Here is a 25193-nt window from a genome sequence, read left to right as displayed (position 1 = left end):
TCGTTTCAACCGTTCCCTCGAGTCAACAATTGATTCCATTTGCTTCGTTCCTTTGTCAAACATCATTCCGGAAAATATCCCATGCCCGGTCCCTAATTCAAAATTATTCGATCGATTCATGAGGACTGAACAGAAGCAACAGGGGCTTCATAATTTGATTTTCATGTGAAGAAATGGATGAAAGTGGCTTGGAATGTTTGGAGAGTAAAGATGTGGCTGCAGTGGGAAAAGTTTTGAAGGCATTTGTCGAAAAAGTAAGTATGCTTGTTGTTTTTATCACATGAACTAGTCGTTGTTGTCATTTTTCTGTAATGCAATGTATTGTGTAGATCATGGATTTTGTCATGTTTGGCTTTTTTATTAAAGGCTCTAATTGGAATTTTTTTAAAGAACCGTGCATAGCATGAAACGGTATTAACGAGAATAACTATATCTTTCAGAATTCACAAGTATTTACATTTCCAACTTTGAACGAAAACAGTTCAAGACGTCGCCTCTGGTCGAGTCTTTTTAAAATACTCGTGGATTCCAATGCTGCTCCCAACTATGCAGTGTGCCTGGAATCTATTAGAATATTGAGGTTTGCTCTAAAATTTATGGATACCTTTGGTGTTATGACACTAAGTACATCCTCTCAATTTACATTCACTCTATCATATTTTTCGTGAATTTTCATTTCTATTTTTGGTTTACAGCCGCGATAAAACGGAATTGAATGATTTAGTTTGCGAAGAGTGGCTTAATATCCTGTTGCAGCACGCTGGTTTGATGTCTCAAGAGGAGGCACTCCAGAGAATCAATCAGCCATTAGTGGAGTACCATGGTATGATCAAAAACTGTTTAGTATTAAGTCACTTAGTGCGTATTCAGGCATAGGCGTGAATTGTTTTTCGATTCTCACCTCTGATAATCATAATTGGTATTTTATGTGATTGATGTTATTTGATAAAATAATAAAAATAATACCTCGATTTTTCATGTGAAAATGTCTGGTTAAGCTTAAGTTTTGCTATCTGTTCTCCTTTTCAGTGATGCTGGAAGCGCAGAAATGTCTTTGTAATCTGATATTTAATAGCACAACTGCTCAAAAAGTCTGTGCAACAAACCATGCTGTCGAGGGAGTAGTAATGCGTTTGAGAACTTACAGAGATCCTGATTTACCTCATGACATAAAATATTTTGATATGAAGATGTTGTTTCTCATAACAGCATTGTGTGCTGATGTTAGGTATGCAGTTATATTTTGTTTCTTTTCATGAAAGTTTTAAGATTGGCACTTACACGTCAATTTATTTTAAAGATTAGTCTTTATGGCAGCTCTCTTTGTGGATCTAAATATTAAAAAAAAAATACTTTGTAATTGGTTCAATCTCTGTGGAAATCGATTTTCTATTGCTGTGTTATTTATGTATACACAGTATGGGAAGAGCAACCTTATGTATGAAGTGCCTCCCTGAATGTTTAGCATTAAAAGTACTCTGATGCTAATCCTGTGGGGGTCATGTTGAAGCTGGGGGTGGTGTCGGGTTCACTTTAATTATAATGAGAAAAAAATTCACCTACATAGTAATCACGCAGTGAACATCTTTATCTTTGGGCAACTGCACCTACCAGATCTATAATTCTCTTGTAATTTTAGCTTCTGAGCAGCTGCACCTCTTGGCAAAACTCGAGAAGTTGCACTGAATGAGATGTGCCAGTGCTAATTTTGTAAATAATTTTTCTAAAAATGCCTTTTGAACTACTAATACTTATCTATACTGCAATACCTTTTAGCTAATCGGTAGTTATATGAGACATTTGCTATATTTTCACATTAAACATTCAAATAATATTAAGAGCTTCCACTGCGTTGTGCTGCGTATCACACAAGATATCTTTAAGCAATCATAAACTATATCAATCAAGTGATAATACATTGGAAATAATTTCACTTATTTTTTTATCTTTTTATTACTATTATAAGTTTTTAAATATGTGTATGAAGCCAGAGGGAAGCTTACAAGGCAAAAGTGAATGCACATTTGCCTTAAGAATTCTCTTTTTTGCTATATTCACCACAGTAGCACCATTTTAAACCTTATAACAGCATTTTGTCAAAACGTTGTCATTATTATTTTTTTAGCATTTCTACAACACTGTTTAAATGACAAGTTACATTATACATTTACAAATGTGCAAATGTGTGAACCTGAGAATTAACATTGAAATGCATTCAGCTTGTGCGAATGGATGAACGGAGCAGCATACATGTTTGGTTCTGATCTACCAAAAAAACATTCACGCATGAACTTATGCTTGTTAATATATCATATAATAGATAAATGGCACTGTCAATTCACGCCATCCAAATAAGGAATTATATAGTCAACTTTGTCCTCATAATTTGAAAATGAGGCACTTGGAACACTATTCAAACATAGAAAACATGAAATGCAATCATTTGATGCTAGGTGCATGGAAGCGTGGTCAAATGGTCTCATGCTTTTTCACCCCAGCAATGAAACTGATGCACTCTAAGTGCCATTGCAACTGTGGTTTTAGAAAGTAGACCTATTTGCCATAGTTTGAATCCCATGAATATAAGGGCCCAATTCATACTTGGTAGGATAATTTTAAGAAAACTAGAGGAAGGCTGGAAAGTTCTTATAGTTAAATTTACGAGTGAATCACAGGTGTGACATTACATTAATTTTCAATTATATTTCTGTGTGTCATGGATGAAAAACATGCAGCTGAGAAAAAAAAACCCAAAGGCATCACAGAAAATATGTACTTAAACATCGAGGTGGTCTACTTGTTGAATATGCACACTATAACTTGTTGAGATGAAAATGCATTCATGTCACTCTCAGGCCTCACTTGAAGGAAGAGCTCCATGGACTGACCTACTTAATGGAGACATTGGATCTCATTGTAAAAGAAGCTGTGGGGACTGGTCATGACTCTGCGTCAACTAGAGAAAATAGTGAGGAAGTAATACAGGATCACCACCATCAGATAAGCAGTGGAAGCCAGCATCCAACCCTTTCTGTGAGTATGACCAACAAAATGACTAATACATACTGTTTGGCTGCTGGGAATATTAAATGCCTCTAATGATGCATAAATTTCTGATAACCAGTGGGTGTGTTTGTTTGTGTTTCCAACCAAATTTAGAGAAAGTTTTTGTTGGTTGTTTTTATCGTCCCTGTGCAAGTGATATTTGTGTGCTTGAAAACTGTCTCGACTCTGTATTAAGGGCTATTGATCTCACCCAATTATCTTGGTGGGTGATTTGTCTATTCACTGGGAGTCCTCAATGTCCGGCCATTCTCTCAACGTAGACGATAACTTTTTCAGCACTTTGGATGGAACACTTGATCCATGCTCTTTGCCTACCTTAACATAACCTCCAAAACACCTGTGACCTGGCAACGTTGGACCTACTCCTTTCTACCGTAACCCCTGAGGCTATCACCCCCAAACGAAATATTTCCGACTCGGACCACAAGTCCCTGGGTGTGACTTTCCTTTTTAAATGTTCTCGGAAGCTCCGCAGTTCAACCCACGACCCCTGCCCAGTCTGGGCAAAGGCTTGCTGGGAGGACATAACCACTGTGTCAACTTAATACCCTGGGGTGTTGTTTCCTCTTTGTCCCCTGAAGAAGATTTTCTGGATTTCCTCTACGCTGTCCTTGAGATCATCACAAAAGACTTTGTCCCGATCGCCAGCCCCAAGACGAAAAAATTCCCATTCTGATTTAAAACTGATACAATCCACATTTTAAAAAACAAGAACCGTGCCTGGTATCTTTTTAAGTCCTTTCCCAATGCCCACACTCGCCGTTCCTTTTCCGACCTTTGCGGTTATTCAAAAACCCTGATCCGTCGAGATTATGAAGAATATGCCCAAACCCACTGCTCATCCGTTACATCCAATCCAAAGAAATTCTGGTCCTTTGTCAATCGTCGTCGTAACCAGCCTCCTATTCTGAATACCAATTCATACAATGAACTCAGCGCAGTAGATTCAGAGAGATCTAATCTATTTCTTAGATTCTTTTCTGAATGCCTTAAACCCCCATCTAGTTACCCTCTAACCCATGATCAAGCCCTTGCACCGATCAAGCACTTCCGAGCACCAATCACTGCCTATCCCAAATTCCAACCGACCCTTGGGAAGTCTACTCTTATCTTTACAAGATTTCCCCCATCGTTACCCTGGTCCCGATGGTCAGCCTTATTCTCATACGAAACTGTGCTTTCTCCCTCGCACTACCCTTATCTATAATATTTAACTGTTGTTTTTCTCGTGGTGTTTTGCCACCGCAATTTAAATTTGCAAATGTCACTCCAATTCACAAATCAGGGTCGAAAGGCAATGTCTCCAATTACCATCCCATTTCTCTACTTCCAATTCTCTCATCAGTTTATGAGAGAATTATTCTAAATAGACTGTATTATTTCACGTCCCCTTTTCTCTCCTCCTGCCAACACGGCTTTCTCCCTGGGCAATCATGCTTAACTAATTTGTCAGTTCTCCAACACCATGCTGTTGCCTCAATATCTAAGAAAGCCCAACTTGATGCAGTATTTCTTGTCTTCTCAAAGGCTTTTGATTCCCTCAACCATAGTCTCCTCCTTCATAAAATAAGTAATAGGTTAAATATCCTTGGTGATTTTTTTCAGCCTCTAGTCTAGCTTTATTAATGACAGAAACCAGTGCGTCATTCTTTCTGGTGTCTCATCTAGTTGGTCTCCTGTAACATCAGAAGTTCCCCAAGGCAGGATGACTTAGCCTCCCTTATTCCCACCTCACAAGCCCACATGCTGTTTTACGCTGACGACTGCAAAGTTTTCAAAACCATCCACACTCCCTCTGACTGCCACGAACTGCAAAACGCTGTAAATACCATTTCACGGTGGTGTCTTACCTGGGAAGTAAAGCTCAATGAGCGTAAGTGCAATACCATGTCAATCAGCCTAAAAAAAATTCCCCTTAACTTCAATTACACTTTAAACTCAATACCCGTGAATCGCAAGTCGACAGTGAAGGATCTTTCAGGGGAAAGAGAACTTGCTATTCCTATTCATTCTGCCAAATAGTATCTATCTCATTCTATCATCTCTTTTGGGCATGGAAGCATAGTGGGGTTGTAAGGTGATGTTTTGTGCTGCTCTAAGTGATTCTCTTTATTATGTCCCCGAAAATTGTTCACCTGGATCCTTCAGGAACAGTGGTGAAGTGACTTTCCTCCTTGCTTCAATCTAACTCCTTTCCTTATTTTATTTTCCTCTGTAGGACAGCCAAGTGGATCTTGCATGTGAAGTTCTGAAGGTGTTGTTTAATTTGACTGTTGGCAAGAGCAAACAGGACGTTGGGGGCCCAATGGAAATGAGACGAGCCGGCGTGGATGAGGAGGAAGAAGCGCACTTCCTGCGTCTGACCACTGTCCTTCATGACCTGTTGCTCTGTGATGCAGTCTCTCTTTCCAAGAGGGATGAATTGCGAAAGTAAGTGTCGAGCCAGTTCTACCAAATGTTAAATAAACCTCAATCCCTCAGGGAAGAATGCGTGAGTTTTCTTGTGCAGGGGCTCGGCCAAACTGACACACTGGTTCCGAGAAGATCACTGTGTTAACCTGCAGACCAGGCCTTGACTAGGGCTTGATGGATCATTCTGAACTGTCTTTCTATGGTATCTAGCGATTTGATCGATGGATTTTTCTTCCTTATAGGAAAATCCTCTAAAATTGCTGGCACATTAATGGCTTTGCCTGGTTTCGCTATTTAGTTGGGCCCTCTTCGCTTCTATGGCGTTGAGGTGTTTTTTCCTGTCCCATCCCTTCCAAACCTATCCTACCCCAGAGGCGTTGACAGGCTCCTATAGCGGCGGCGCCTCTTTCCTTTTTCCTTCCTCTCCTCCCGGGCTGATTGGGTGTTTATGTCTCTGACTTGGTTCCTGGCCCTGGTGGGTTGTATCCCTGAAGGGCTCCCCTTGAGCCCTTAATCCGTTTGTCTTTCTATAGTCTTGAGTCTGTAAGTGGCAACCAGGTTTATCATGGGGCTGCCACAATGGATCACAAAGATCTATAGACCTGGTTACATGAATCACAGGCATTTACAAGTTGATGTTTAAAAAATATAAATGCAAAAATGCAGTGTGACCACCAAAATTGTTTTGAGCATGAACAGTGTATAGTACCTTATTCTAATTTGGTTCATGCATTTGTACATGTTCTATTCCATATCACATCACATCCAGATCACAAGCCAACATTGCTCATTCATTCACACATTAACTAGTGCATTTTATTGCCTCATGTAGCCAGGCCTTATGAGTCAGGGCACTTGTGTGAATCCTCTCTCATCAATTCAATCTATCAATATTTACTTTTCACATGATCAATTGATCCATTACTACTTATCTTACTAAGGTTGAGTCTTCTACCATCATCTTTATTACGATGAGTATGGCTTAGGATGAGTAGAGGCATGGCAGATGTGGCCCAGACAACTCAGCCATTGAAATGTTGGCCATGATAAAAGACCCAGGCCTTCACCATCATAACTTGGTGTCACATCTTCGGATATTTTCTGGTTCAAATGTTTTTTTAATTTCCTGCTATTGAATGAAGTAATTATTCAAGTTTCTTGAGCATGCATACAATAGAAGGAATGCTATTTTGATTGCCATACACATTTTAATATTTTCAAATTTTCCTCGCATATTTACCGTCAATTTTGCCACTTTCTTATTGCATGCTGACTTGTGTTTCAGAGGCAGGTGCTCCGGTAGTGGTGAGGTGGATTTTGCACTTCCTCACGATAGTTTCACGCCACAGTGCATGCACATGGCATATACATACATATTGAGTTCTCCCTATCAAAATAAAATGTTTCCACACTGTGAAAGACATTTTTATAAGTATAGTCATTCAAAAATTAAATTGCATTTGTGCAAACTGCAACACAATTAAGAGTGATATAGACGTCAACTGCGGTTAACTTAAACAGAACGAGACAACCACTCAATGAGTGGTTTAGCAGCAGAAGCACGTGCAGGAGAAGTGGAGGGGAAGGAATGCACTCCCTCTGTCTTTCAAGCAATGAGTCCATGAACAAGATGGTGAGGGGACCGACATGTCTGATCTTGCAACTTTGTGATGCCTTAGGCTTCAAGGCGAAGCCAGGCGAGCTACGTGATATACGCAGTTTAAGTTTCCAGTCTGCCTCATCTTGTGTGAGTGTGCTCATGCAACGCTTGTTTCTTTGAAAATTGTGCTGTTTGGACAGTTTTGAGTATTGATATAGCCTTGTTGTAACTAGAAAACTTTGTTTCTATCAATTGGAGCATTGGAAATCTAAATACTGTCAGTAATGCATCCAGTTTGGTCTTATTCTTTTTTGAATCTTGATCATGTCATCCAATTGCCAAAAGCTATTGTTAGAGACCATTGGGTCCAATAGGTGACTCATGTAACTTGATATTTTCCTTCAAAGCTAATGATTTATGGTCTGTTCGCTCTCAGAGAGGAAAAAAAGTTGGAGGCTTGGGCCGAGGGAGGGGGTCAGTGATTTTGTGAAATCTGCTACATAGTTACTTTAGTAGTGACTATTATCCTGCCGGGCTGAACCTCCCCCAATGGTTATCCAATCTCTTGGGAAGTTTCACGCTAAGTGCCTGTCATATTTTGCCTTAAAATTTTCCACAGCTGAAATTTTTCTACGTGGAGAGAGCTGCAAAAGCTTTTAAACAAAATGGTTCATGAGTAGGACAGGCATCGCAGTGTATTGGCACTTGTGAAGAGAGAAGCAGAACTCTTTTCCACTTGAATAGGGCATTGCATTCGCTGAAGCTATAATTTATAATTTCAGATCCAAATTCGATGTCTTCCGCGACTTCAGATCCAATAAATCGGATGAGGGGCAATATCCGCCGTTATTTGAATCCAATGTATCCAATCCGACCATCCCTTCTTATTTTCATGACTAGTTTTCTACTGACTGTGGTGGGATTTATTGTTCAAAAGTAGATTTGGTTTTTTTCTCAAAAATCACTCATCTACTTATCACGTCATCAAGTGATCCAATTAGCAAGGTTGAAAATTGCTGCATTTTATTGTTTATTAAGCATTGGGGATGGTCGGATCGGATACCACAAATCCAAATATCTGCGCATATTGCCATTCACCGGATACTTCGGATCCAAATTTGCTGAAGGCATCGGATCTGGATCCGAAATTTTAAATTAATGCTTCATTGAATGCAGGGACCCATAAGAGAGAATGGAAAGAGTTCCGATCCTCTCTTCGCTTGCACCATCGTACTATGATGCTTGCCCTACTTATGAACCATTTTGTTTAAAATCTCCCGTAGGGGTTATGCAATAGAATGTCAGCTTTAGAAAATTTTAATGAAAAATACAATAGGCATATAGTGTGACTCTTCCCAAGAGATTGAACTGGGGAATCTCAGCATTGGAGAATACCACATCAAAAGTAACTATGTACGTCGCAGATTTCAGAAAACCACCCTCGGCCCTCCATCAGCCTGTGCCTCAGACTTTTTTTTTCATTTCTGAGATCACACAGGCATTGTCTTTGAGGGAAAATATCAAGTTTCGCAAGAACAATAGAAGCATGTTTCATCCCTACCCTGTCTTACCAACGGACCTTTTTCAGCCTATCTGCTTCAATTCTCTGTTTCTGGAGGACAAATTCTAGGTGAGTGACTTTCTGGGCCTGAAGATGTCTCAATAGCTTAAAAAATTGGATGACATACAGGAGATAAAAAAGAATGAGACAAACGTGATGCATTTCTGATGATATTTTAGTTTTTTTTCAGCTCTAATTGATAGTCACTAAGTTTTCTACAACTAGACTACTAATACATATTTAAAATTGTGAAAACAGCCCAATTTTAAAGTAGCAAGCTGAACATTAGCCCCCTCAAGTGGAGACGGACTGGAAACACCAACTGCCTCTATCACATAGCTCGCCCGGCTTAGCCTTGAAGGCAAGGCATCACAAAATAGCAAGATCTGACATGTTCATCCTTGACTCCCTCATTCGTAGTCTCGTTGTTTGAAAGATGAAAGGATCGCACTCCTTCCCCTCCACCTTTCCTTTATACGCTTCTGCTACCCACCCCTTCCTCTCGAGATCGCTGAGTGGTTGTCTTGTTCTGTTCCCGCACCTCGTCACACGTGAAGTCAATGCTGTTCTAAATATTGTCAATTATGTCACAGACTGCGCAGTTGCAATTTAAATTTTTATTGAGATACAGAGAACTCAACGTATGCCATGTGCGTGCACAGTGGCATGTAACTCATCGCGAGGAAGTGAAAAATCCACCTCACCACAACTGAAGCATTTGAGGGTGGAATACAAGTCAGCATTTGATGAGAAAGCGACAAATTTAGGAGGAAACATGCGTGAGGAAAATTTGAATAATGTCAATCAACTTGAAAGCTTATAAAAATGCTTTTTAAAATGTTAAAATATTAGAATGTCAATGGAAATCCAAGTAGCATTCCTTTGATCGCACATACCCAGAAGAAACTTGAATAATTATTTCATTTTATAGCAGGCAATTAAAAATACATTTGCATCCAAAAATATCTGAAGATCTGACACTTGAAATCAAGTATCCGAATCCAAAAAAAAATCCTGAATCTATCCATCCCCATTAAGCATTATTATCATATTTTCTATTTCCTGGTCCATTTGGCATGAGTCTATTGGGCTGTATCTAAAGTTCCTATTGAATCTTAATCTGTTTAAAAAAATCTCATTTTTTTATTCATGATATCATTACAAGTTTCTTCTTCTGTATTGTAGTCACACAGTGAATCTTCTAGTCAACATTCCGAGTAATTGCTACGAAGAGTTGATGACAACTATCCCTAAAGATGCAAGGGACATCCCAAAAGATGCTGAATATGAAGGATTGAATATGCAAGCTGTTGCAGTTTTGTATGACTTCCTAAGTGACAGATTAAAGGAAGCTCAGGTACAAACAACCAATTCGTACCTATTGAGTTATTTGTAATTCACTGAAAAATATGCACTAAAAACAATTAATCTACATATTTTGAAGCTTTGCTCCATTGCTATTGTGCTTTTCTTTACAATTTTAGCTTTGATAGCCAATGCAGGATATATATTCAAGAAAAATATTCCTGAAGTTGCATCCTGCAATTGCTAAGAAAGCATGAACTATCCCGAAAGGTACAATTGACAATGTTTGCCTACTTTAGAAGCCTATGGTCCAATTTTTTCAATGTACAATGAAACTCCCCTATACTCAACCTCTGTATGACAAAATTTAATGAAAACCTCCTCATAGCAAAGTTTTAGTGCACGACCTAGGCCATCCCTATGCATAATCCATGAAGAAAAATCACCCGTCAAGAATTATCTTTGGGAAACCTCCGTACAAAGAAGTCTAACTTGGGGTCTCAAATATGAAACGGGTGTCTTTATAGCCAAATTTTTCACTTTTAAATTATTTGGCCATGTAATTATGTATAATTTCACTGTCAGATGCCATAGTATTCGTGGAATTTCTCCTTATTGTGGCCTATACCCTTGGTTTTATATACTGTTAAACCCCTCTTTTGCACTTTTGAGGGGGCATAGGGGAAAAAAGTGTAAATCGAGGGTTGGCATAATTTAATGAAAATAATCCCTCAAAGTATGGCTAAATGTTCTATTTTTCAAGTGAACCCTGTCTTAAACGAATAGTAAGTATCAAACTTGTAATAATGACAGCAAAAAAAAAAAATTAATGTAATTTCTCCTAACTTGGCCTTAACTTTTAACTACCATTAGCATTAGCACCTAATGATACTGTCAGATGAGCTTTACTATGTTTTCCCTCATTGCAATATTCTCTATTAAAGTCTTATTAGGAAGCACATTGAAAAAAGACCTGTCTCATCTAAATTGTAAACAGCTTTTGGTGCATACCCTTCTGTATGCTGACTTGCAGAATAAGACCTCCTTCCAATGTACAACTGTCTGCGGATCAGCATTGTATGACTCATCACAAATTGATTTGTGCACAACACTGTACCTAGTTTTAAGCTGGCTTAACCATCTATTTGAAGCCTTTAAGTCAATTCCTGACCTTATTGTCACCTGTTTTGCCTCTTCCTTAGGCGGAAAAGTGCATATTGTCCCTTCATTTCACTCAATTACACTCAAATTCTTCCCGGAATATAATAGGGTAGTTTCCTTCATCTAAGAAAATGAAAGGCATTGATTGTGATTCCTTACCCACCATTAGTGTATTCATACGAGGGTTATTCAGAAAGTAGGTTACGTTTTTGTCTAGCGTCGCAAGGGGCGGCCATCTTGGTGTGTGAGCATTCGGCAGCTCAGTGGGCATCTAGTTGTTCAAAGGGGAAAGATCGTAGTGTCGCTCGTTTCATTGCTGCAGGCTTTTGTAATGTGCGCCGCCATTGAAAACCCCGCCAGTTGTGAGGTGTGGTCGGATATAAGGTTTTTGTGTGCAAAAAAACTTAAACCCATAGAAATTTATCGGCAACTGTGTGAAGTTTACGGGAACAACGTGATCAGTGAAGGTGGCGTTCGTCAATGGTGCATACGTTTCAAGAATGGACGAAGTAATGTTCACGATGAAGAGAAGAGTGGGCGGCCAAGCATTGTGACCGATGAACTGGTGGAAAAGGTCAATGAAAAAATTAGAGGATACCGTCGTTTCACCATAACCAAACTTTCCTTCAATTTTCCGCAAATTTCATGCACTTTATTGTACGAAATTGTTTCTCAGAAGCTAGGCTACAATAAGTTTTGTGCCAGGTGGGTACCAAAGCTTCTGACAGACCATCACAAGGGTCAGCGAATGGCTGCCTCTTTGTCATTTTTGGAGGCCTACCACGATGATGGTGATTCATTCCTTGATCGAATCGTAACGGGAGACGAGACTTGGGTGAAACACGTGACGTGTGAGACAAAATTGCAGTCTATGGAGTGGGGGCACGCACATTCTCCCAAAAAACCATGAAAGTGTTTGCAAACGTTGTCTGCCAGGAAGTTGATGGCAACAGTGTTCTGGGACAGAAAAGGTGTGATTCTTGTCGATTTTCTGGAACGTGGTGCAACAATAAAATCTGTTAGGTATTGCCAAACATTGCGAACCTTCAGAAGGGCAATTCAAAACAAGCGAAGAGGAAAACTCAGCTCAAAAGTATTGTTTTTGCACGACAATGCGCGACCTCATACGGCAAATGTCACTCACAATCTCCTTCAGACCTTCAAGTGGGAGATTTTTCCTCATCCGCCGTACAGCCCAGATCTTGCACCAAGTGACTTCCACTTGTTTCCGAAGATAAAGACCTGGCTTGCAACGCTGCGTTTTGATGACGACGACGATCTCTGCGCGGGCGTGACTGACTGGCTCAACAATCAGGCGGCGGATTTCTATGAGGAAGGAATTTCGAAGCTCGTTCATCACTACGATAAATGTCTCAACTTGTTTGGTGATTATGTTGAAAAATAGTATTTTAGTTGCTCTTTCAAATGTATATAATAAAAACATTTTCCTGTGCATAGTTTTTTCTTAATTCCAAAACGTAATCTACTTTCTGAACAACCCTCGTAATGTACAAATTATTTGGTTTTAGAAATCCCAGTTTAGATGAATGTTAATGGTCAATTTTAACCGCATTTGAAAAAGGCCAGATTGGCACCCAGGCGATGCCACTCCACGTGATGACGTCACAGGGACCTAGGTGCTGTACTAGTTGTTGAGAGTTTAACATCATTTGAGAATACCAATGCATGCATGAGGCACAGAGCTCAGGGAAACGTATCTTAATATTCACCTATTAAAACTGCCTATAGTCGGAAAGTTTCCTACGTTTGATAGGGTATTAATATTCATTATTTAAGCCAAATGCTACCTGCTAGTAGGGTACTCTACGATACCGCAATGCTCGGCAGCAAGCAGCCTGCATCGTAGCGGTGCTCATAGCCGGCACCCAGGTAGCCTCACACAGCAGCAGCCAGACATCACAGGGGCTTTTCCCAGCATTCATATGTAGCCATCTTGTTTTCGCGCGCTTGAAAATTTTCACTTTTCATTTAATCGCGAAAAATATATATCGTCATTTAAAAACCTAAAAGAATGAAAGACATACTCCAGGAGTAATAATCTTTTGATTTAGGCAGTAAAAAAATAATAGGAAACCACCCTATTTTACGACAGAAAACAGATCCTTTACGATTTTACTGCATAAATGCCACTTGTAAAATAATTTTTAAGGCATTTGGGGAACTAGTGCTAGAGTTGAGGACCTCAAATCTGCAATCCAGAAACCTGGAAAACCAGAAATCTGGAACGTTTGAAAATTCCTCTGCGTTGCGTTTCGACTTGCCACCTCGTGGCACCACTTGCCGAGTCTTGTTCTGGGACAAGAAGGAAGTTAGCACACATTATGAACATGCGCTAACAACCTAGGCTGGGATACTTAGGGATCTCAAATATTGAGTGCCACAGCCTGAATACATTTATAAATTCATTAATTAACAAAATATAGAAGCATTTGCACAGATTTACTGTCCGACTAAGGAAGGTATCGATATACTTCGCAACGTCTGCTAGCGAATGCTATCAACAAAAGCTATTAGGCATGAAGAAAAAGATGCACTTATTGCTCGTACTCATGATGAAAAGTAGGAAAAAAAGTTCTCTTGCCACTGTTATCCTGGCACATAAACAAACTTATCAAAATCCCAAGGTAACCCAAATCATGGGTAACCTGGACTAAAATACGAGGCGTGTTTTTAAAGTAAGTACCGTTTTGACATAAAAAAATAACAAGTCATTTTTTTTCAAAAACAGTAAATTCACTTGAAAGGCCATACTTTACTCTACTTTTCCACATAATTCCCATTACTATTGAGGCATTTATCGTATCTTGGGACCAGCTTTTGTATGCCATCGTCAAAGAAGCTTGTCGCCTGATTAGACAACCACTGCTTCACGGTCGTTTTCACTTCGTCATTTTTGGCACCCAGCGTGAACACAATTTCCGATAATTTAAACGTTCGGACACAATTTCGTAAAGAAGACTTCTTGAGACAGCAGGAAACTTTTCAGCTGAGGACGAAATCGTGAATCGTCTGTTCTCTTTCACTTTACAGTCCACTTTTTGAATCAGTTCATCGGTAATGACTGAAGGTCTACCACTTCGTTCCTCGCCATGAATTTTTGTGCGGCCATCTTTAAAGGCCCTAACCCATTTCCGCACCATTCCATCACTCATAATGTTTTCACCATACACTTCACTGATTTGGTGATGAATGTGAAGCACTGGTTGTCTAATCAGGCGGCAAGCCTCTTTGACGATGGCATACAAAAGCTGGTCCCAAGATATGATAAATGCCTCAATAGTAATGGGAATTATGTAGAAAAGTAAAGTATGGCCTTTCAGGTGAATTTATTATTTTTGGAAAAAATTTACTTGTTGTTTTTTTATGTCAAAACGGTACTTACTTTAAAAACACGCCTCGTACATTTCTTGGATGGACATATTGTCTTTTTATTTTAGTGCCCAGTATAGTAATTAATGGTGAAATGAAACTATATCCTCTGACAAACTCACGATTATAACTGGGAGATGGAATACACCAATCATTATCTGTTCCAGAAGCACCTGTTGTGTTACGCAATGTATCGCTTCGTTGTACCCTTGAATGTAGCAGCACCGAATGTCACGTCACACAGCAGTGGCCACATGCCATGAGTGCTGTTAGTTGAATCTCTAAACTGTGCACTGTGCCCGATATTGATGTGCAAAGATGTGTCAAATTTATGATATTGCAACGAGACCAAAGGATACTAAATCAAAAGGAAGGGAAAAAGCAAAATTTTCATCTAAAGTATTGGTCTCATTTACCAATTTTTTTGTCATGTTGATTCATGTCACTGCTTCTCAGCTGAATGCAACCACCTTGTGTGGTTCATTGTTTTATACATTCTTTAGAGTGATTCTTTTCCTTGATGAGGTTTCTCCATTAACAAGTTAATGAACCATTTCTAACAACGTCACCAACTCAGGAAAAGTGGACAACAACTTGTGTTATCTCTGTATCAAACTACGAGGTGTGTGAGAAAAGAAATGAGACTGGCAATACTGCAGGTAACTGGCAACGTTGTTTCTACCGACCTGTGATGTACCAATTTGTTCATCTTTTCCATCAAAAACGCTCATTGATTTTTCACTCTTCATCAACGGCGATTTCCACTGTATAAGATAATTATTCTCACTTCACATTCTAGCCCCAGCAATGCAAGCGCTCAAATATATTTTCATTTGAACCTATCCAACTGCTGAATCAACATATGTCTCTCTTCCACACCTTAGGAACGCTAAGCAAATCGGTGTCAAATATGTTCCGTTTTATTTCTTCAAAACGTTAACTTCACATACCTATTCTAATATTGCACCCAGTACACATTAAAAGCAATGAGTAAATGACAGTAGTTAAATGAGATACAAAACGAGCTCTAGATTACTGTCGAACAAGGTAGTTCATTTAATTATCTTACATTTCAATTTCCCGGCTTCTCAACTTTGCACAGCGAAATCTCCATTGCTGGAGAAGAAATAGGCGACCATGAATTAATCTACACCTTCAAAATGTTCCTAGAATGCGCCATCACGAAGCCATCACACAATATGCGCATCGTTAAGTCTTTAAAACCATTCGCTGCTGTTTTTGACACACCCTTAATATTATGAATCAGTATCGTCGTAGCTGTTTGTTATGGTCGTTACTGTTTGTTACTGCCATGGAGCAAATCTGCTTACTCGCACTCTGACATCACAGGACGTTTTTGTAGCGCGAAATAATTAAGTGATTTTTGCGGACTTTGAAGCTTTGTAGTAACAAGAATATTAACAATTATAAAGTCATATTTTGCAAACCTTAATAACTTCACCTTACTTATCGATACATGTAAAAAATTGCTATTTTAATTTTATGAGAGCACCCCATTCCCTTCCCCAGGCTCCCAGAATGCAACAGGAAAAGCTGTGTCCAATCCTTACTGTTCTGGTGGAGGGAGTGAGAGGTCACCGGTCGGTGAGGAAGTTTCTTCGTCTCAAAATCCTCCCTCCGCTCACGGATGTGTTGCACAGGCCCGAGGAGGGTGAGACAGTGCGGAACCACCTTTGTCGCCTCCTCACCACTCCTGCCTCGGACGTCCACAAGCTCGTAGCCGACTTCTGTTTCGTTCTCTGCAAGGAAAGTGGTAAGTTCAGCAGCAAAGAAGTTACATGCTAATGCTATAGAATCTCAGTCTCAAACAGTGTTCAGGGCCAAGGTTTTGTAGGTTCATATTAATGAGCTTCATACAAGTTTCTTTTCAGAAAATCTAGTCAATGATTTGTTGTAACGGCATCGAAAAAGATATGAGCATGAATATTGTGTTACTTAATGGTGACTTTTAGAATAGGCCTAAAGTAATGCACAAATATATTGTTTTCACTTATTGGGAATGTGCTACTGCTAGAAGTAGCCTGCACACATGTGTGGAATTTTGTACATCTATTGTCATCAGGTCCTATGCCGAGGCCAAGACTCGGATATCTTCTCATTTGTTGGCCTAGAACTAAGAAATTCCTCTATATTTTTTGGCATGGCATTACAAAATTGTCTCACAAATGCTAGGGACTTATTTTTACTTAACTATGCTGCACTATATCGTAAGGCCCAGAAAAATTACGTGCACTGTGATGGTGATCTTGAACCATCTTCAGACAAGCTTGAGACCATGTCATATTTGATGATAGCTTTGATTATACTATATTTGCCACAAAATCAAGTGGAAGTCAAGCAGTAATTTTATCTCACTTGAATCTTGAAATATCAAGACTAGCACAGCCCTACTTTTTGTCCTTAACTGCTTATTTGACAAGTAAACTCTCTAATAGTTTAGCTAACCTCTAAACTCGGGGATCGGCCCAGCATTGTACGTACTGTATTTCTCCGAATATAGTCCCCCCCCCTAATTTTGTGGCTTCAGTTTCGGGAAAAGTTAAAAAAATGCGTTCGAATATAGTCCCCCCCTTTACTTTTACCACAGGCATTTTTGGAAAAAAGGGGGACTATATTTTCAGACATATACGGTATTTACATTTGGTGGCCTTAAGCTGGACCAAGAGATTAAAATAAATAAAAAGTAAAAACCACAATTATGTCATTATTATTATGCTATATTTTATTAAATATTACCTCTTCTCTCCATAACTACTCTGAAGCTTGCGGTGAAGTTAATAAATGAGCTGGATGAGACTCATGTTATTGACAAAATAGTCTGTAATTCTTTAAATCCCTTTTTTTATTTCAGTGAGCAGAATGGTTAAATACTTTGGATATGGAAATGCTGCTGGGCTGTTAGCTCATCGAGGTCTAATGTTGGGAGGTAAAGGCTCAAGTGGGAACTATTCATCAGACAGTGAGGACAGTGATACAGAGGAGTACAAGAAATATCGAGATAAGTGAGTACCACAAAATTATACATGTCTGCTTTTTGAGCTCTTGCTGATTGATGAAATCACAACTATGAAATTTTGACACCATATCGTACCACTTCCCACCTTCCCTCTTGTTCCCATTAAAAAAAAACTTTGATATCACCTAAAACACCATGGGTAACATATCAAATTCGCTGCTACTCTGTTTTCCTCAAAAATCTCCCTGCTGAGTTAAACATTCTAATGATCCTCTCCTATGCAATGAGTTCACTATCCAAAATAAAGGAAATACAGGAGACTCTTGGAACATGCCAAAACATAACAATAATTGGGTACTTTCACCAAAAAATGAATCCAAAGTGTCTTGGTGTATTATACGTGAGTCAACAAGGAAATTCTGTGAACACATTCACTCTAGAATTGCACAGTCAGAGGATGACTTACACATTAAATGTTCAAACCTAGCAAATGAATTTAACCCCTTGTGCTGTAATGACGAGACTAGCTTGTCATGAACTTTCGATGCCAAAACGCTCAATGACGAGTGTATCTCGTCATCGGATTTACGTAATTTTAGCACTATTTAGAGGAACAATATAATTATTTTGAAAGCTTAACAATGTCAAAACATTCATAGTATACATAAATAATTCATATTTCATGAAGCATGATGCATTGAAAGGATTAAAATTATTTTATTCGATTAGCGATAGCTGTGTTCTCCATGTTTAATAATCACATTTTACTTCATGGTTCTACGTTGAATAGAAAATATCATTTCGCTACCTATCATTTTCCAGAGAACCGCCGAAAAAATAAATAGAAAATAGGGGCACGATATTGAGAAAATTAATGAAAGTGGAAGGGGTTAATGACATTTTTACAGTGAAAACAGCAACCACCTCACCTTCTACCTCTACCAATAACTCACTCCATCGTCTAACCTCCCCTTCAGCCTCTTCATTCTTCATTTGCCCCAGTACGGAACCTTAATTAAGATCCATAATATCTACGTTTGCCAGCAAAAACTTCTCAGGCCCCGATGAAATCCCAGTGAAAATATTATACCTCTATAAAAGAACCTCTCTTATTTCTTGTTAATGAATCCCTCTGGCAAGACATCTTCCCATCTTTTCTGAAACATTCAAAAATTATCCCTCTTTATGTAAAAAAGGTATGGTCTAATAACTTATATAATTATAGATCAATTGCATGTCAAGATGTCCTTTCGCAAGTCTTTTAAAAAACTTTCTGTAACCAATTTCAGTGGAACTGCATTAAAGTTGGTACAGGCTATTGCGGGACCCCCACCATTATGAGGGATAGCAGATGCTGTATCAATTGACCCAATGATTAGTATTAGTATCTATTAGTATAAAAAAATATGTTTATTATGAGGCTCTTTTGGCATTGGCTTTTGCCACAGTGAGAGTTTCCATCGCCAGAAAACCTTCACCTAGAGTCCCTAATCTCTTTAATTGCTGTTGATATGTTAGAAATGAAGTTAACATGTAGTCCTCAGTCTTAAATTCATGTGGTAAATTGTAATGCGATAAATATGTAGTTCATTTTGGTGAAAATATTGTGGTGTTAACGTTCATGAATACTCAGTCTTCTTTTGTTCCTTGGACGGCACAAAGCTGTCGATAGCATACCCGAACGTTGGTGAGTTGCGTGAATAGAGAGCATTTGAAGGTAGGCACCATGGCCAAAAAATGCAAAATACGTCAAGTGAGAAACTGAAAATAATAGAGCAATACAAGAGTGGCATACACGCCTTTCGATGCCTTGCATAGGTTTATCAACTTATGAACAGGCTCTTGGAACGCATCGTGCTTGTATGTCGCAGAATTACTGTACATGAACATGATTCAATCGTAAGACCACTTTCTGACGAAACTATCTTCCGCTGGATGCCGTTGACTGCACGGCAGACTGCGTTGGAGACAGTCGTCTGTCTCGTCTGAAAGCCGCCTGAATTTCACGTGAATTGCTGCCGACGAAAAGGCCTTTCGCTTGCCGTCAATGGTGGGATTCGACTCGTTTGAAGACGTACATAGAGACAGATAGTTAGTTGAAAGAATGACGCCGCGCTGTGGAAGGCGGCAGGCAAAAAGTCAGCTCGTTTGAAAGCGGAAAAAAAGGGGCTACAGAAATTTTACTAAGTTGGCTAGAGCGACAAACTGACGAACCCTTAAATGTGCGAGTTAGCGAAAGAAAAAAACGTGGATGCCATGAAATCCCTAAGTAATACATGCATTTTTTAATCACTGTTCACTTTTTGGCCTTAAATATGCTGCAGACCATTTCAGCTTTGCGCACCAAATTCTAATCTTCACCACCGTTCCAAGCCGGTTCCAAAGTACCGACTTTATGCGACCGGTTCTCGACACCAGCTCCACAGCCAAGAACTGGCGGTACCGAGAAGTGGCAGTACCGAGAAGAGGCAGTACCGAGAACTGGGTACCGGAACCGACCCATCTCTAATAATAACATGTGTTTGAACCATATTGCCCAATGAAATGAGCTGGTGCTTATTTTCCTATGAAAGAGTCAGCCACGTTTATTCACCTCGGATCATGCATTGTGTTCCTAAGTTTCCTAAGCTATATCTGGAGAAAGGTCTGCTAATTCATGCATTGTTTAGTGTTATGCAATAATAGGGTGGTTTCCTATTATTTTTTTATTGCCTAAATCAAAAGATTATTACTACTGGAGTACGTATTTCATGCTTTTAGGTTTTTAAATGACGATATCTATTTTTCGCAATGAAATGAAAAGTGAAAATTTTCAAGGGCGCGAAAACGCGACGGCTAAGTATGAATGCTGGGAAAACTCCGTGTGACGTCGTTCTGGTTCCCGCTGCCGCAAGTGAGATGACCTTGGGGCGAGGCTTTGAGCCCTGATATGACGCTGGATGCTAGTAGGTAGCAGAGTACCATGCTAACTGTAGCGCCTGGCTTAAATAAGGATTATTAATACCCTATCAAACGAAGGAAACTTTCCGAACTTAGGTAATTTTAATGGGTGATTGTTAAGAGATGTTTCCCTGAGCTCTGTGCCTCATGTATACATTGGTAATCTCAGACGATGTAAAACTCCTATTTACACGTATAGAAACTAGGCCCCTGTGACGTCACGTGGAGTGGAATCGCATTGGCGCTAATCTGGGCCTTTTTCAAATGAGGTTAAAATTGACCATTGCCATTCGTCTAAACTGGGATTTCTAGAACGAAATAATTTGTATATCATGAATACACCAATGGTGGGTAACGAATCGCAATCAATGCCTTTCGTTTTCTTTAATGAAGAAAACTACCCTATTCATAATTTTAATGAGTTTTGTGTGATGTCCTTCCCGAGCAATATCGCGAGGCCTGCTAGTTGCTAATAAATATTTATTTTACTTGGAAATCATATGGTTTTAAGTGGTGCCTTGTCTTGAGCTTGTCATTATATCCCGTACTGATTATTTGGGACTTCTCCTGCATTTATGTTAGGACACACAAGGTATATTATAGTATCGAAGTCTCATAAGTGGTAGATACCACATGAAAAAAATCAACTTGTGCCAATAGATGTAAACAAAAGTTTGTCATGTTCACGGTTAGAGACTTATGATTTCCCACTCCCAGGATCTTTCTAAAAGAGTCATACTCATACAAAATACTAAATCCCTCTTAGAGATTGATTGCCCTCTTACTTTCTTATTCTTTATTACTGCTTATTTTGAGGCAAATATTAGTTTAGTGATCCTTAATATATTTTAGTTAATTTTCTCAGGTAAAAAATTGCAACCTATCATTAATACTACATATTTTTTTAATGCTAAAAGTGGGTGAAAATCTAGAGGGAATTTTCCATTACTTGTGGAAAACCTTTTGTGTTTGCTTTTATGAGATTAATAATATTGGGTGAAGGCATAAGAAATCGGCAATTTATGTATTACGTTTAAGATTGGGTTAAGATTGCAAATGACTAATATTATTCGTAATGGTTAAACAAAGGTGATTTGGAATTTATTTGTACTGTTAACTTAAATGGAAACTCTTTGTAGTTATTTGGTCTATTACAACCTATTTCAGTATCAACCCTGTTACTGGGTGCTTTGAGCCTCCCAGACCCAATCCGACTGAAGGGATGTCAGATGAGCAGAAAGAGTTTGAAGCCATGCAACTTGTTAACATGATGGACAAACTCACAAGGTAAATATTATAAAAAAGTAAAATGTGTGGAAATTTATACATATTTGTTTGTACTTGGTTGAAATTCTTCTTCTGAACCCTAGGTTTTCCCTTAGTTTTTATTGTATTACAGCTATTGTTGTCTCTATCTGTAAAATTAGTCAATCATATCCATTACCAGCAGTCTAGTCCTCAATGCTATAGTCTGTAAAATATTGCCATGCATAACTGATTTATATGACCATAGAGTGTACTCTGTGATGTAAGTGATGAATAATTAACCATTTCAATTCCCTTATGCTTAACTTTGAATTCAATGAAAGATTTATATCTATGAATTAATTTCATAATGCATATTCCAAACATTATATATAATATGAAATTCACTCTCAGACTATCTCTAGCTCTCATTTGAAGGTGAATTAACAAGTTTTTGCTTCTGCTCGTGGACATTGTATCCATGATCAATACTGACCCAAGATTCTCGAAATGTTGCCAATTACACCCTACTTTGATTGGATATCCCAGTTGAAGAAAATACAATAGAAATTGTTTTAAGGCTCATGGCCTTCCTAATTTTGGCAAGTTATCTTTCAAATGAAAGGATATGCCTCTCACCACTTGATGCACTGAATTCTTGCCAAAGTTTGAAAATGTATGTGAGAACTTCAAATAAAAACATGGAATATACTGTCACTGGCAATTATAAGTCAAATTGAAGAATGAAGCATCTAAGTATCTGTAATTGCTGTTGAGATAAGGGATTGAAAAATAGTATCAAGATAGTAACAATGTTAAATGTACGTCAAATGCACTTAAAGTGTAATATTGAGATAAAAGTCAAATATGATTTCCATTTTGACTTGGGGAATAGCTCGCTCAAACTGTCTTGAAGGCATACTAGTACTTAGTGTGGTGTGGAGAGTAAGGGGAGACCACCATATCCTTATCTAACGAGCCAGGAAACAAAGCTGAACCTAAGTGAAGTAGATGTAGTTTCAACTTAAATGAAGTTCTTGCCGTTAAAAATGGGTTGCAGGATGCTGCTTGAAGGGCCAGCAGAGTTTTCAAATTCAACCCAGTGGAAGACGTAAAAAGACTTCACGAATGCAATCTGTAAACTCATAAATATGTATCTCGATCTCGTTATCACTTACTAATGGTTGTTGATTAATCATTCCTTGCTTTTTAGCTTAATTGCTATGCTGCATAGAATTCAACCTCTCAGGAAGTTCAGCAGAAACTTCTCTCCTTATACCTCTGTAACAGGGGTGCAGCTAGGAATTAAGGCTAGGGGGCGTTTTAGGCACAACTAATACTGGGGTGTGTGGGGGTGTGGAATACCCACCAGGGTAAGCGGGAGGTTCGGGGACACTCTTTCAGAAAAATTTCAAGATAAACAGTTCAAAATGGTGAGTTTTACGGCTTTCAGAGGGATATTTAATAATATATTAAAAATATTAACACTATTTTGTAAGTAATACTAATCCAATTAAGTAAAACGGATTACACTTAAAAACGTTCTGAGCTCTGGGGGGTTGTTATCCCCCAAAACCCCCCCCCCCTTGCTGCGCCACTGGTATGTAAGGAAATGAAACCTTGACATATTTTTGTTGAGCATCAACATCTCACTGTTAATTTTATAACTCATTTTATTTATCGTACAAAAGTGGATGAAAAGGTCTCAAATGAAAGTGTCCAAACATTAGGGACCATCGGTGTTTTGAAATTTTCAAGAAAAAATAATATTGGATTCATCTGTCTGTGGTGCATCCATAAAAATTTGACTAGCTAAATGTTTTTCGTGTCTTTTCTTAGGGAAGGGATTGTCCTGCCGGCCCGAATCGGGGAAGATGGACGGCCTGAACCATTGGAACATGTGCTTCAACTGCAAGAGGAACTTCCTAGACAACAGGTCAGGCAGCCGCAACACAATGCCTGCGACGGCGATGACTCTGATTGAAATTGACGACGATTGACTTGGTGATAACTCCGGTTGGTGTGTGTACTCGATGGTGTAACTGCTCTGTGTGTTGACACAGTGGCTTGAAATCCGAGCTTGCAAAATCTTGTGAAGTACATAATGTTTGAGTAATTTTAATTGTTGCATTTTGGAGTGAAATTGATGCTGGCGAATGAAGCTTGAGTGGAAAGATATCATGTGCCATTTATTTCTTCCTTGTGAAATCATTTTTCCTCTTCATTGTTGATTGTCATTGAATCTATCTTTCTGAAACTTATCTTCCATCTTTAAAGGTACCGAATATATGTCTGTTGTTGGTTTTCCTCTCGTTGTGCATCACGTTCAAAGATTGGTCTGATTGTAAGAATAATGTGGCAACTTTGGAAATCTTGAAGGAGTTCTAGTGTTTATAAATGCCAAGCATCTTACACTCATGTGAAGCTATCTGTGTTAAGAGTGCCAACAGCATTGTTCAAACGAATACATTAGCCTATTTGAAAGATCATTTTGCTTCCCAGTAATTTTTTTGTACCAATTTAACCTTGAGTGAAGGTAGATAGCCATTTTCAACTAAATACAGTGAGTGATCAGTCTACAAGTGAATTGCATGCCTTTGAAAAGCACTGTGAACACAGTCTAACAATTACTTTAAGCTTTTTACATTTATTAAAGCATTACCATGGATTTTATACCTTTGATGAGAAATTGTAAAAATTCAGTTTTGTAAATAGTAATGAGCTACCATGTATTGAACTTGGGATGATATGAATTTTCAACTTGTAAGAATGTTTATGTATTTTGAATGTCTGTTTGATTTCGGTGCTTATGTTTTTGTGGAGCAGGTGATTTCTTCCCATGTACCCAGGTTGCCTCTGAATTTTTTACGTAAGTCACTAAAATCTCAGTAAAGCTGTGACAAGGCATTGTCATGGGAAGATTATTTATTAAAAACTGTTTTGATCATGAAATTAAGCACCATGCCTTCTTTTTTATGATAAAAGACTCAGTTATTTAATTAAAATATGTTGGTTCAATTGTTTCCGATGAAGGGCACTCATCATGAACATGAATATTTGTCTTTGCTATAGATGTGTTAAATGTGAGTTAATACATATAAATTTTAGTCAGTATTATTTCTTATTGTAGAAACTTCTCCTACAATCTAATGACACTGTACAAATTCTTGTAATATTTGCAAACTTTAACTATTGACTTTGAATAAAAGCAAGAAAGTAAGGAAATATGGTTTCCATATGGTACCTATGTATTTCTCCTATCATCCCCATCAAACCTTCGTATTGACTAGGGGATTGGTACCAAGGTTGTTCTCTTTGTTGGCTTTCAAAGCCATCACTGTGAAGGATATGGTTTTTGAATACCTAATACCATATCATCAGCTCTCCCCATGTCATGCCACTTGTAGTGAGAGATCACGGAGCGACCTAGTGGATGTTTGATGCCATACCATAAATCTCTGGGTTAGTTTGAGGTTAGAACAGAAGCCCATGAAGAGATTTTCATTAAAATCTGAGACTTTAAGGGACAAATTGTT

General features: G+C 38.6%; 1 protein-coding gene across 1 annotated transcript; it reads left to right on the top strand.

Moving 5' to 3' along the window:
- The first annotated feature begins 64 nt into the window (after positions 1-64).
- On the top strand, positions 65-24877 carry LOC124162818 (synembryn-A). The gene is made up of 11 exons (XM_046539480.1): positions 65-254; positions 441-580; positions 696-823; positions 1030-1228; positions 2856-3033; positions 5285-5496; positions 9825-9996; positions 16026-16269; positions 17368-17518; positions 21580-21699; positions 23497-24877. The coding sequence occupies exons 1-11, from the start codon at positions 174-176 to the stop codon at positions 23639-23641; spliced, it is 1770 nt and encodes a 589-aa protein (XP_046395436.1). The 5' UTR covers positions 65-173; the 3' UTR covers positions 23642-24877.
- Positions 24878-25193: the final 316 nt, after the last annotated feature.

The sequence above is a fragment of the Ischnura elegans genome, chromosome 7 (genome assembly GCF_921293095.1).
Source record: "Ischnura elegans chromosome 7, ioIscEleg1.1, whole genome shotgun sequence".
NCBI classification, from domain to species: domain Eukaryota; kingdom Metazoa; phylum Arthropoda; class Insecta; order Odonata; family Coenagrionidae; genus Ischnura; species Ischnura elegans.
This window is presented reverse-complemented; position numbering and strand designations above follow the sequence as displayed.

Coding starts and splice junctions, on each gene's coding strand:
- LOC124162818 (XM_046539480.1), top strand. CDS start 174: ATGGATGAAAGTGGCTTGGAATGTTTGGAGAGTAAAGATGTGGCTGCA. Junction 255..440: donor TGAAGGCATTTGTCGAAAAA/GTAAGTATGCTT, acceptor TATATCTTTCAG/AATTCACAAGTATTTACATT. Junction 17,519..21,579: donor TACAAGAAATATCGAGATAA/GTGAGTACCACA, acceptor AACCTATTTCAG/TATCAACCCTGTTACTGGGT.